General features: G+C 48.0%; 4 protein-coding genes across 4 annotated transcripts; 2 read left to right on the top strand and 2 right to left on the bottom strand.

Moving 5' to 3' along the window:
• Positions 1-300: 300 nt before the first annotated feature.
• On the bottom strand, positions 301-1,581 carry LOC308321083 (zinc finger CCCH domain-containing protein 15-like; the record flags this gene model as incomplete). The annotated part of the gene is made up of 1 exon (XM_080771874.1): positions 301-1,581. The coding sequence occupies one exon, from the start codon at positions 1,579-1,581 to the stop codon at positions 301-303; it is 1,281 nt and encodes a 426-aa protein (XP_080628000.1).
• A 6,701-nt stretch (positions 1,582-8,282) lies between these two features.
• On the bottom strand, positions 8,283-8,918 carry LOC308321273 (dnaJ homolog subfamily B member 6-B-like; the record flags this gene model as incomplete). The annotated part of the gene is made up of 1 exon (XM_080772112.1): positions 8,283-8,918. One exon carries the CDS (start codon positions 8,916-8,918, stop codon positions 8,283-8,285), a length of 636 nt encoding a protein of 211 aa, XP_080628238.1.
• A 1,008-nt stretch (positions 8,919-9,926) lies between these two features.
• On the top strand, positions 9,927-10,895 carry LOC308320797 (dolichyl-phosphate beta-glucosyltransferase-like; the record flags this gene model as incomplete). The annotated part of the gene is made up of 1 exon (XM_080771474.1): positions 9,927-10,895. One exon carries the CDS (start codon positions 9,927-9,929, stop codon positions 10,893-10,895), a length of 969 nt encoding a protein of 322 aa, XP_080627600.1.
• A 597-nt stretch (positions 10,896-11,492) lies between these two features.
• LOC308321272 (telomeric repeat-binding factor 2-interacting protein 1-like) lies at positions 11,493-13,061 on the top strand (the record flags this gene model as incomplete). The annotated part of the gene is made up of 1 exon (XM_080772111.1): positions 11,493-13,061. The coding sequence occupies one exon, from the start codon at positions 11,493-11,495 to the stop codon at positions 13,059-13,061; it is 1,569 nt and encodes a 522-aa protein (XP_080628237.1).
• Positions 13,062-13,677: the final 616 nt, after the last annotated feature.

The following is a 13,677-nucleotide window of genomic DNA, read 5'->3' as shown; positions in this document are numbered from 1 at the left end:
GTTGTAGGCGAGAGGCGCTTACTTCTGTATTAGACACGCGGTTTGACCCCTTTTGGTGTTAGCATTATGTTATGCTTTATAGCTATTGAAAAATAGCAGATCTACAAGCTCATAGTGCGCCACCAAGTGGCGCGCTACGAGCTTGTAGGTCTGCTATTTTTGAAAAATCGAAGAACGACTGACACATAGAAACATGGCTTTTTCAGAAACCCGTCAGGATGTAGAAGACATTTTTTAGAATCTGATCTCAGGTCAGAATGGGTTAAGCTTTGACGTGTCGCGTATACCCTCTCATAGTCTTTAGTCCTCCAGAATCATCGTGTTCAGTTCTTCGTCGAGTTCCTCCAGGTCTTCTCCCGTGAAGAGGTTTTCATCCACAGCCACCTCCTCCTCATCTTCACCCTCCTCCTCCTCCTCCTCCTCCTCCCCTCCCCCCTCTGATCCCGAGCGCCCGCTGGCCTCCGCGCCGTCGTCCCGTGCGCCGTTCGTCCGCTCCTTGTCGCCGAGCGCTCTTCTGTTCCTGGAGGTGAACCGGTCCACGGACGCCACGGTGATGCCGCTGCTGTCCACCTCTTTGGGGACAAAATGTGACAGGTCTATGTCCTGGAACGCCACGCCGTCAACCTGCTGCTCTCCGTCGTGTCCGTCCTCCCCCTCCCCTTTGGCATAGCGGGTGTCGTCCGCTTCGGCGTCGTCGTCGTCGACCATGTCCGGTCGGAACTCGAACACCTCGCGGCCGCTCACCCCGAGCGACCGCCCGGCCTTGAAGTCGGCCCTCTTCCTCTCCGTGTCCTCCGTGGTCCGGTCGGCCCTCTCCTGCCTCTTCCTCCTCTTCCAGGCCAGGAAGGTCTCCAGGGTGATGCGAGTCACGTCGACTCCCAGCGCCGCGCGCTCGTTCTCTATCAGCTCCTCCAGGGAGAGCGTCTCCTTCTCCTCCTCGTCCTTCTTGTCCCTTTTCAGCACGAAGCCGGGCGGCAGGGCGTGGCGGTACATGCAGCCGTCGCCTCCCGGACACGACCAGAACCAGCCGTACTTGTTGGTCTCGATGGCGTCCAGGAAGTGCCTGCACACCTTCTGCGTTTTCTTGTTGTCGGCTTCTCCGTGCTTCGTGTTGACCACCTCCTCCAGTTTCTTCTCGTCCCAGTTCTCCATGGAGTCTTTCTCCGCATGCTCGTCGTCTCTCTCGTCGACGTAGAGGCTCCTCTTCTCGCATTTCCTGTCCAGGGACAGGTCGTGGCTGAACTTGCACTTCTCGCCTTTCGCGCACTGGCCCTGCTTGAAGAACGCGCACAGCACCGACTTCGGGTCCACGCCCTTGGCGACTTTCTGAGCGGCGACCACGGGTTTGAAAAGCTCGTTCAGTTGGTCCAACTCTTTCTTCTTGTCGGCCTTCTTGCTGGTCTTGTCTCCGTCCTGGCCCTGACTCTGCTTCACCTGATGGGCGACCTTGTCAATGAACTTCTGCTGCTTGGCTCCTTTCTTGTTCTTCAGACCAAACGTCTTGTCCTCGATGATCTTTTCCTTTTTCTTCTCTTGCGTTTTCTTGCTTCCCGTCGCTGGGGCAGGTTTCTTTGGAGGCATGGCAGACTACGGCTTAGGTGTTTCTTAAGAATTGTACTATTTTAACACAGTGCTGCTGCTGCTGCTATGCCGCTAACTAGTGCACACACCTCTCTTGGCTAAATATATATATTGTGCATTAATAATCTCACATCCACGGTCTTGCTTGTCCCTCCATATTTGGGCACGAATGACATCATCATTAGACCCTGTGTTTTCTGACAGGGTTGACAAACATTGTGGCTCCAGGGAGCTATATCCTCATGCATAGGAGGAAGCATGAGGTCAGTCCGTGATGGCTGAGGGGACAAAGCTCCTACTGAAACGAACCTTCTTCCATGGCAAGGTTCCGTATCTCTGTCCTGATGAGGTTGAAAAAGCGATACAGGGGATGTTCAGTGTCACGTGATATTGAGAGTGCTGTAGCCGTGTGATGGAATTATTGTTCATATCAGAAAGTATTGGTGTGGGAAGTAATACATGCAGGTAATACTGAAAAGTTTGTTTCTGTTATGGGCATGGACAGTAGAACAGGATCTGCAGGACCTGACACAAAGTTTGACCTGATAATCAAGATTAAATTAATATTAGCTCAATCAGTATAGAAAAAATCACACCTGTGTGAAGTGAGGGGCGCCAATATATTAAAGTCTAACTCATGTTGAAAAGGTGATGTAATGGCGATGTAAAACAAACGGTGCAAACATCAAACGCCATTAACAATAAAGTGACAATATGTCGTGAATGACACATTATGGCGTACGTTTTCCCTTCATAGGTCAATGCGTTTACAAAACAAACATTGAACTAAAGACAAACATTAAACCTAAATTCAGCCCTGGGGGGTTCAAATCCGGGGTAGAAGAGGGAAGTTACATAGTAGTGCTGCTTTCACAACAGCTCAAACTAAATAGGGGCACTAGTAAACAAACACTTGTAAACAATCTTTGGCTCAAACTAAATAGGGGCACTTGTAAACAAACACTTGTAAACAATCGTTGGCTTGTAAACAAACACTTGTAAACAAACGTTGGCTCAAACTAAATAGGGGCACTTGTAAACAAACACTTGTAAACAATCGTTCTAGAATCGTCCTCAGGTCTAAATCACCTGAGGCGAATGGCTCTCGAGTTATGTGGATTACAAACGTAAACACGTACAGAGACTTGGTGTATTTATAGGTATCAGGTATACGCTCGCCCCTAAACCATCTCGCCCCTCGACTTTTTTCCCAGCGGTTCTTGTATTCTTTATTTTGATTTACTGAGAATAAGGTTAGAAATAAGTTTAGGGTTATAAGTTTTACTGGGGTTAAGTTTAGGTATAGCGTTAGGTTTAGGGCATAGTTTTACTGAGGTTAAGGTTAGGAATAAGGTTAGGTTTAACCGTTTAAGCATAATTTACTTTAGGTTACTTTTTTAGGGATACCAGGCCGCGCTGTTTCCGACCGGCTGTACGCCCGGGCCGAGTTGGTAAAGGGGGCGACTCGTCTGGTATTCCATTTATAGGTAGATGGCACTGATAGTAGTTATGCACTGATTTTTTTACGCAGAGTTATGTGTGCTTCCGTCCGTTTCGTTTATAACTCACGCTGTTTGCTTGAAGATCTGTCCGTGCGAGAGACCCGCCTGTCAAAATCAGCTGGTGATCCGATACAATCGTAATTATATTATCGGATCACCAGCTACGTGTCCAGAACAAATGAATTCCCCACAGGCATCATTCAGATAGCCTACAGTATACAACAGTGATATGATATAGTAGGCCTAATCCAAAAGGACAGTCTTCCCCCCATTAGTCAATGCAGCTCTGATAAAAATATTTATCGGATATCTTCAGGTCAAAATAATTGAAGGAGTTGGTTATGAGAGTAATAGCCTATACTTTATAACGTTCAGTCCGTTGACATTGCGCGAGAGACTCGCCCGTTAAAATAAACTGCTCTACAAGCTGTGATGATGTTTGTCACCCGAGGAAAGTTGCCTTATATGGCCGTGGAATGGGCGTGGACGTTCAATTAAACCAGGCAAATCGCTTGGGAAAGAGGTAGAAACGAGATCGCACAAATGAAGTCATTACGCCGCCTTTGGTGAATGACACGTGAGCTTGATCGGACTAATTAATACACTCTCATTAGTCATTACGCACTTCAATTTACACCTGGTCGTAAATCTCCGTTGTGAATCTGGGCCCTAGAGACTTTGTGCATTATAGATAGACGTCTTCACCAGATAATGTTCTGTTCTCAATGTGTTGCTGGCAATCCAATTGGGGTTATAGGTTTAGGTGTGCTGCCCCGGGGGAGGATATAGGGTTAGGGTGAGGGTTTGAGGTATAGGTTGTCGTTCGGAACCAATTGCTCCGTCGGACCAAACACACGAACCCCCTTCACATTGGAGTTTTTCCAGTTTTTAGCCGGCTAAAACTGGAACATGTTTGTCAGGTTCCCCTCATAATAAAGCGGTGGGACATAGGACCCTGGGAACATGGCAGTGGCACCATGGGGAAATGGAACAGTGGGAACATAGGAGGAGGACCCTGGTGGGTACATGCAGTGACCGTGGGAACATAGACACGCTCCGGGAGGAGCATAGGACCTCATGGCAGCAGATACGTAGACCTGGGCTCCATAGGTGCCTGGTGCATGATGGAACATAGGCACATGATGTGCCATGAAAAGCTGGGGCCCGTAGGCGCCGTCGAACGACATGCAGGGGTTCTGGGAACACGCGAACGACGATCCCACGTGTCCCGAGCCGAAGGAATACTCCGTGGTTGGATCTCCACCGCCGCCGCCGTAAAACGATTCCCAGAAAACATCCTCTGGATTATCATGGCACGTGAAGCCATCTGCACCTCCAAAGTGCTGCTCGTCGTCGCCTCCTTCTTCTTCTCCGTCGTCTCCTACGCCGTCCGAGAGGCCTTCCTTGCCGTAGCGGTCGTAAATGTCCCTCTTGTTCTCGTCCGACAGCACCTCGTACGCCTCCGACAGCTCCTTGAACTTCCTGTCCGCGTTCTCCTTGTCGCCAGGGTTCTTGTCCGGGTGCCACTTCAGGGCGAGCTTTCGGAAAGCTTTCTTGACGTCGTCCTGCGACGAATCCGTCCGGACGCCTAGAACACGGTAGTAGTCGTCCATGGCTGTCGATGCGCTCATGTGGGCATTGGTGGATTTATTGTTTTTTGTACAAAGACGGGCCACGTCCAAATACTCCTGGCGGTCTACTTAAACGGTTATTTATATCCTTCACGTCTGCCATCTCCAGGCTATGGCTGATCTGGAGCCATAATTGGAGGCCAGTATGTCCCCCCAACTCCATATTTGGACCAGACATCATGGCATTATTCATAAACTGTGGACCTATTTATTCTCTTGCTATCCATATAGCCAGACGCAGGGGTGTCCAAAAGGTAGATCGTGACCAGTATAGATCACAAATGCTGTGCAGGTAGATCACATTCACATGGCATGCCCCTAAATGTATATCACTTGAATTAAGCTCAAATGTTGCACACAAACGTCAGTAGCATTACAAAGTTATACAAAAAAAAATTCACCGTATATTTAACCTCAGTGCCACTATCATTCCAAAGGTATTTCTTCAGCAATGAGAAAAAGATTGGTGGGTAGATCTCGTTTAGCATTTTAAAAGTAGCTCTCAAGTCAAAAAAGTGTGGGCGCCCCCGAGCTAGAGATTGGGCACAGGGAATCTGTGCAGTAATTGTGTTATAGTGTGGCTCTGTAGAAGGCCACAAGAAAGAGGGTTTACCCAGCTGTGTGTGTTACTTTGTTTGTCCAGAGCTAATATTGCAAACCTATCGACTGCATGGCGGAGGTCTGTGTCCCACCCTGTGGGTTAATGCAGGAAAGGAAAGGTACTATGTTTACCCTGCAGGGTAACTGGACTAAGGAAAGGTACTATGTTTACCCAGGGTAACTGGACTAAGGAAAGGAAAGGTAGGCCTACTATGTTTACCCAGGGTAACTGGACTAAGGAAAGGAAAGGTACTATGTTTACCCAGGGTAACTGGACTAAGGAAAGGAAAGGTACTATGTTTACCCAGGGTAACTGGACTAAGGAAAGGAAAGGTACTATGTTTACCCAGGGTAACTGGACTAAGGAAAGGAAAGGTACTATGTTTACCCAGGGTAACTGGACTAAGGAAAGGAAAGTTACTATGTTTACCCAGGGTAACTGGACTAAGGAAAGGAAAGGTACTATGTTTACCCAGGGTAACTGGACTAAGGAAAGGAAAGTTACTATGTTTACCCAGGGTAACTGGACTAAGGAAAGGAAAGGTACCATGTTTACTCAGGGTAACTGCACTAAGGAAAGGAAAGGTACTATGTTTACTCAGGGTAACTGGACTAAGGAAAGGAAAGGTACTATGTTTACTCAGGGTAACTGGACTAAGGAAAGGAAAGGTACTATGTTTACCCTTCAGGGTAACTGGACTAAGCTCAATAACTTGTTTACAGCCAGGCCCTGCTCATAGAACATTTCATGGTAGGGGTTCAATGCCTTGTCCAAGGGCACTTTAGCTGTGGTAATTTTAACGTGCCGGACCGGAGATACGAACGCGACCTTCCGATATCAAGACCGCTCCGCAAACTGTTCGGCCACCGCTGCCCCCTAAAGGGAATCGAGCCCAGGTCTCCCACGTGGAAAGTCATCTTATATACTATAACCTAAAGGTGAGTTTCCCCTTGGCCCGGGAGATTGTATTGTCTTTGGTGGCGTCACTCGGCCAAACCAATCAGGGATTGTGTATTTTTTGGTGGTGTGACGTCGCTCGGCCAATCAGAGCGTAAGTTGGCAGCTTGCTGCGTATGTCGGTGGCACCCTCGACCAATTGGATTGGGTCCGTGTGCTGGTGGCGTCGCTCGGCCAATCAGGGATTGGGTGATGACGTAACTACTGTATTTATGTTTATAAGAATGGACATAATTATGTGGACGACGTAACAAATTTTGAGTTTCAAAGTTATACAGGGAACTTCAAATATGACGTAAAACGCCCATGGATGCTAATGCATCAATTTGTTACATTTTATAGAGGGAGGGACGGTAAGTCAACTTACCATCACATTCAACATTAAATGCCATTGACAATGAATGGACAATTTTGAATGTTTGTGTAAACACAAACGTTGCGCAACACAAACACTGACGACGAAGGTGAGCACGCAAATTGTGATTGGCAAGAACGAGATGATGCATGATGACGTACGATGAAAAGAGCGCCCCTCACTTCACACGGGTGTGATTTTCAGATAACAAATCTATGGGACGGTCGTTTGATTAAATCAAATCAAATCAACTTTATTTGTATAGCACATTTAAAGACGACACTCATCGTACCAAAGTGCTTCGCCGGTCAGAGAAAACAATACAATGCAGTGTAATACAATACACCAGTGTAAAAATAAAGAAATAAAAACAATGCATTTATGTTACAGAGAAGAAAAACATTAATGGGCAGTTTAAAAGCAACATACATGTCACGATGTGTGTCAGGTTGTGGACCCAGATGCAGAACAAGCAGGCAGGCCGGTAAAGTCCAGTATTTATTAGAGCAAAAAACATATAACAGCTTACATGACGAGGCAACAGCAGGACAAAACAGGCAGGAACACAAAGTAACATCAACTTTGATCTGGCAGTGTGAGAGCAGAATGAGTCCAGTACTTATAGACTACAAAACACAGGTGAGTGTCATCAGGCAACTGCAGGCTAACGACAGAATGGAGACAGGTGTGTAACAGGGAAAGAGGCGAGACAAGACAGGCAACAACTATAGGCAAAACCTGAAATACTAAGACACACTACAAAATAAGGGTAACAGTAGACAGTTCACAGTCAGATCATAACAATACATATCCTACTGTATGTATTCAAGTGCAAGAGCATCAGGGCGACTGAAAGGCTTGTGAATATGGGAATGTTTTGAGTCTTGACTGAACCCATTTAGGCCGGACCTCGAAATAAAAAAATATATAATCTGACGTGTCTATGGAGTTAACATTACTAGACCCCCAGGTGTGGTTATAATATTCAAATATGTCTTCGCTAAGTTCCCTGTGTATGTTTGGTTTCTTCCTGACAGAAATCCTTCGAGTCAAAAGGCCCAATCGCAATAACACCATTTTAGTGACATCATAGCCCTAACCCCTTCCCCCATTCTCATACAACAGCTGTGGACGAGGCTTAACAGCTGGTGGGTGGTGCTAAGGTATACTTCATGAACTGGTTGGTGTGGCCACATAAAAAACATATTTTTAACACTTTCTGTACACTTTTTCAAAATAAATCTTCCTCCTAGTATAATCATAATACCTGATGATCTGGGGGGGATCACGGCACTACATCTTTAAAGGGGGAGGCGCTCATACATAATGGTAGAGCGAACAGAAAGACCCATTACAAAAAAGTCAAAGAGTACTAGGAGGAGAGAGACCAACCACAGTGCCACTCGACTGGTTTGGTCATTTCTTTAGTTTGTCTTCTTGTGTTGCAGACAGTGTTATGGGAGCTGCTCCTTACCATCGATGGTTGTAGAGACTGTTTGTCTTCTTGTGTTGCAGACAGTGTTATGGGAGCTGCTCCTTACCATCGATGGTTGTAGAGACTGTTTGTCTTCTTGTGTTGCAGACAGTGTTATGGGAGCTGCTCCTTACCATCGATGGTTATAGAGACTGTTTGTCTTCTTGTGTTGCAGACGGTGTTATGGGAGCTGCTCCTTACCGTCGATGGTTAGAGACTTTCGCTGGCCGTCTTCCACCACTTCCACACGCTCCCGGCCATTTTCCACGATCCGTTTTGTGGTGACTCTCTTGCCATTGACGATCTTGGTAGAGGTCGTTACGGATTTACTAAAGTTACCCGTTCCTCCACCGACGTGCCAGGAGGACGCGGTGGGCGAGAAGGACGAAAACGAATCTCCAAACGAGGAGAAGCCGGTGTGAAAATCTGTCCTAAACGGATGACTGGAAAACGGATCACTGGTAAAGGGATCGCTGGTAAAGGGATCACTGGTAAACAGATCACTGCCACCAAAGGAGTCCTTGAAAACATCCTCCGGGTTACGGAATGAGAAGCCGGCCCCGAAGTGCTCACTCTTGCGATCGCCTGCTCCTCTCGAGAGGCCTTCTTTGCGACTGCGGTCATAAGCGTCCCTCTTGCTTTTGTCTGACAGCACCTCGTACGCTTCTGATAGGACTTTGAACTTCCTTTCTGCGTCCTCCTTGTTGTCTGGATTCTTGTCTGGATGATGCTTCAGAGCCAGCTTTCTGTAAGCTTTCTTAATGTCATCTTGTGACGAACTTTGCTGGGCTCCCAAAACCTGGTAATAGTCCGCCATGTGCTATCTGTGCTATGTTGTGTGTTACTGGGTTCCTTTCTTGTGTAGTGAACTTATTTCAATGTTCAAAAGAGTGTGGTCTACTAATAGGTCAATGCAGTGCTAGTCACTCGAGATGTGTACAATTCTCAAATGCTTCCGTCTAGCAGTCTTTACACCATGTGAACAACGCTGAGAATGTGTAGAAAACAAAGTGGATGTCACGCCTTCGCAACGCTTGATCTGTTTGTGATGGAAGTGAGAAACGGATGGCAGCATACCAGGCACAACTTACCACAAAGTGTAGCTGCACACACTGTATAGGAAAGACTTGATCAGACGCATCTTTATAGCCCCAGACTCGCCCACGTTGTTATGTCACGTCAATGCTGCACAGTGATTGGTCAGAGTTTGACATCTTGGTTGCTATCGTGACGGGGAGATCTGGATTTCCCACCACCGTTTGATGTTGTTTATGCCTATAGCCTATAGGTCGTACAATCAAAATTACTTTTTCAATGGGTCTTAGATCGTGACACAGTTCCCATATATCAGTACTTGAGCTATGGGCAGAAAACAGCCTGTTCAAAGCAAAGCAAAGTTACTATATTTACCCAGGGTAACTGGACTAAGCTCAAGGACTAAGCTCAAGCTCAAGGGCAACTCTGTCTTACTCTATGGTTCTGGCTATATGGGGAACTCCATTTTTAGCCAGTACCCGTTCGGGGCAGTGATGTCATATTGATAACGTCAGTAATTTCTATATTTCGTCATAAACCAAGGACAGATTCACTTTTTTGCGACTCGGTCGTTAATATCAATCACCTCTGTGTGATTTGCATGGGGCGACCGATACGGTCTGGAAGTCAAGAGAGGTAAATAACTATATTTGGACGACAATATATCAAAGCTATAGGCTATAATGTTTATTCGGGGACTGTAGTCATGTACCAATACATTGTTACAACAACCTAGAAGGTGATAGAACGTTAATTTGCCTGGTTAAATAAGTTAACCTGGTAGTGGAGAATGGGTTTCCTCTGTGTTTTAGAGTTGGTTGCATTGGCGGTAGTGGTTTTGATTGTGGTGTTTGTCATAGCGCATGTCACGGCCAGTGTTATGGATCTGACACGTCATGACAAGGAGAAATGTTTCCTCACGGCCACGGGGGAGAGAGAGCTGTTCTCCAGCCTTCGTGAACCTCACTCCAGGGAGCTCACCGTGGTCATCCCGGCCTACAACGAGGAACGTCGAATGCCTGCGATGTTGAACGAAGCTATGGAGTACCTGGAGAGCAGACAGAAGCGGAATCCGTCGTTTAGCTACGAGGTTATCGTGGTCGATGACGGCAGCGCAGACAAAACCACAGAGGTGGCCTTAAAGTACACAAAGAAGTATGGCGCGGATAAAATGCGGGTCCTGACTCTGGTGAGGAACAGAGGGAAAGGAGGTGCCGTGAGAATGGGAACCCTGAGCTCCAGGGGGAAGGTTATTCTCATGGCCGACGCCGACGGAGCCACAACGTTTGCGGACATCGAGAAATTGGAGGCCGGCCTTCACGACATCGACCCTCAAACGGAGAACGTCGCTATCTCCTGTGGTTCCAGGGTCCACCTGGAAAAGGAATCGGTAGCCCATCGATCCGCGTTCCGCACGTTCCTGATGTACGGGTTCCACTTCCTGGTGTGGTTCTTCTGCGTGAGAGGGATCAAGGACACTCAGTGTGGCTTCAAGCTCTTCACGCGCGAGGCCGCCCTCAGGACCTTCTCCTCCCTCCACGTGGAGCGCTGGGCCTTTGACGTGGAGCTCCTTTACATCGCCCAGCGTCTCAGGATTCCCATAGCGGAGGTCGCCGTCACTTGGACGGAGATCGACGGGTCCAAGCTGGTCCCGATTTGGAGCTGGCTGGAGATGGGACGTGACCTGGTGTTTATTCGCCTACGTTACATCACTGGCGCCTGGAGGCTGGAAACCTGCAGCCCCCAGAAGACCGACTAGCTCTGTCTGAGACAGCCTGTGCTGCGTCAGGGTCACTTTTGTCGCTTGGAATGACCAGACTATTGTCAGCCATTTGCCGTAATCCTGTCGTTTAACGTTGTTTAATGCAATCAAATACAACGTTTCTGTTTGGCTGTCTGGGCCGTCTTGGCCAGAAAGTATATCTTTTTGCCACACAGTAGGCGTTCCCACATAACTTCCGGGTTCGATGATGATGTCACATGACGCATACCCTCTATTGGGCTCTGATCGGGCTGACATCTTGCCCAAATTGGAGTCATACAGTACTTCGATACAGTACCGATGACGTCATCGATGACGTCAGTGGAGATCTGTGCCATGTATGTGCACTTTGAATGTTTACATTTGTGAGTGTGACACGCAAAGGAAGAGGTGGTCTAGTTAAATTTTCCGATCAGATCATTGGATTTATCATTGGAGTCCTTCCAGGAGAGCTGGCTCTACCTCATCTGATTTGAAGGATATAGGCGTGTTTGACAGTTGATGTCTCCAATTATCTGTGGCTGCGGGAACCCATTTAAAATAAAATAATTGATATAAGCAAGAGCCTCTGTGCATTCGGAATCGGGGGCAGCCATGTTGAAAAGGCAGGGGGAGACTGCCGGCAAAGCGTCCGCCATCTCCCCAGTGCTTTTCATGACGATAGAGGGCGAACCGATGCGGTTCTTCCTGCCTCCGGGACCCACTAAGCTCCAGCTCCAGCCCCACATCAAGGCAGGGGGAGGCACAGTGACCAAGGCACAGGAGCCAGGGGCCATTCTGCTGGCAGACCAAGAGGAGCTCGAGTCTCTGCCCAGAGACATTGCTCACTGGTACGTGTCCACCCGGTATATATGGGACTGTGTGGAGAAGAACGTGCAGCTGGAGGTGGAGGACTACAGGTTAAAGCCTGACGTCCAGAGCTCTGGCTGGGCCTCGGGAGGTCGATCAGCATACACTCCCGAGGAGGACGCTGCCATTTTGAGTCATATTGTCAAAGAAGACAAGCTACGGGTCGGAGGGAACCGGCTGTGGCAAGACATGGAGAAGAGAACCGTGACGGGTCACAGCTGGCAGTCGATGAAAGCCCGGTACAGGAAGCACCTGGCTCCCGGAACAATGGCCGGCCTAGAAGAGAAGAGGACACATGAGGCGGAGGAGACCAAGCAGCATGAGATAGACGTTCCAAAGTCATCCGAGAAGCGAGAGATGCGGACGGCCTCCCCCATGCCAGCCCAGCCCGTATGGAGTTTATTACATAGACGGCTTGAGCCTCATGGCGAACCGCCGTCACCCCAGACTTCTAAAAGAAAGCTCGGATCGCTTCCTCCCATTCCACAGAAGACCACAGTTTCACCTCTGCTATCCAAGGAGCCTCAATCGACAGACAAGACCACTGCCCAGAAATACGCTTCCACAGACCAGCATGCTGTTCAGAGTGATACGTCCACAGATCAACCCGTACTACCCAGCCCTAAAAGAGCCAGAGGAGAGAGTGGAGAGATGGTGAAGGATCACGTCCGAGCTTCGACCTCAGGATTTCAACCAGGATTCCTGGAGATGGCAAAGGAGTTTGAGTCTAGTGACGACGAGACTGTGGATGTGACTGTAACCGAGGAAGCGCCACATGAGGACAAACATACAGAATTGTCTACCCCCGACACAGCCACCACCACTGCAGCTGCTGTCCCAAACCTTAACCATGGATCTGGACCTACCCTCCAGCGGAAGAGTCATTGGAATCCAGAGTCAGCCTGTCCTGCAGGGCCTGTAGTGCTCGGTGAATCCCAGGACAGCCCGTCTCAGTCCGTTGTGCGAGTCAGCAATGTAGGAATGTCAACCTGCCCTCAGCGAAGACAGAATGAGGATACCGTTGTCTCACTGAGTCAGACCCATCTGGAAGAGGACGTGCGTCGAATGCGAGGGCTGATGAAGCAGTCCAATCAGGATCTGCAGAGTGTAGTTGAGGCTCTGCGGAAGGCCAGTGGGAACTTTTCTGTTGCCCGTTCTCTCCTGGTGACTCCCTCCGTAGTCCAGGGACCTTTTTGGAGTCGCTCGGACGACGATTCCCTGCGATCAGCAGACCCCGTGGACCGCAAGCGACTCCGGGACAAATTTGGTGAGGAGGCTGTGTCCAAAAGACGACTCTTTCTTGAGGCAGAATGATCGCAACGAATGAAGGATGAGAAAAGGTAGCCGATACATGTTTATTATGGTCTGCCAATCTAGTGTGTTGATGTGCAGTTTGGATTGGAGATGCACGATACAATCGGTAGTGTCGGTATCGGCCATACAAATACCATATCGGTATCGGATCGGTCTCAAAGTAATCCAGATTATTTTCACCGATATTGATGACGCAGTAACAATGTCACCGTCAATGGCTAAATTCTACATTTTATGTGTACTCAGGAAAAATAGTATATTTCTACTCAAGAGATTTCACTACACAGAACTATGAATGAATGAATGCACTGACGTTTATTACGAAAAGGGGGTTACATTGAGAATGAATAAATTGAATGGAACGTGATAACGTCAAGAATGAATGCAGTCGTATTGGCATGAGTTTATGCCAAGGATACTGAGGATGAATACTGGACAACTCACCCCGGTGCTTGCCCGTTTTTCCTCCCGGAATTATCACCAGTGAGGGGGATAACTTTGTAATATGCTATTGGCTGTTTGTATTCTTTGTGGAAAAATATGAAAAGATACTCCTGTGGAAAGGTTATATTATTTTACTTATATTGACCCTATAAACAATTTAGTATTATTTAGT

The sequence above is a fragment of the Protomyctophum bolini genome, assembly GCF_963924005.1.
Source record: "Protomyctophum bolini genome assembly, chromosome: 9".
In the NCBI taxonomy this organism is placed as follows: domain Eukaryota; kingdom Metazoa; phylum Chordata; class Actinopteri; order Myctophiformes; family Myctophidae; genus Protomyctophum; species Protomyctophum bolini.
The sequence above is the reverse complement of the archived record's forward strand: the minus strand, read 5'-3'. Positions and strand labels throughout refer to the sequence as shown.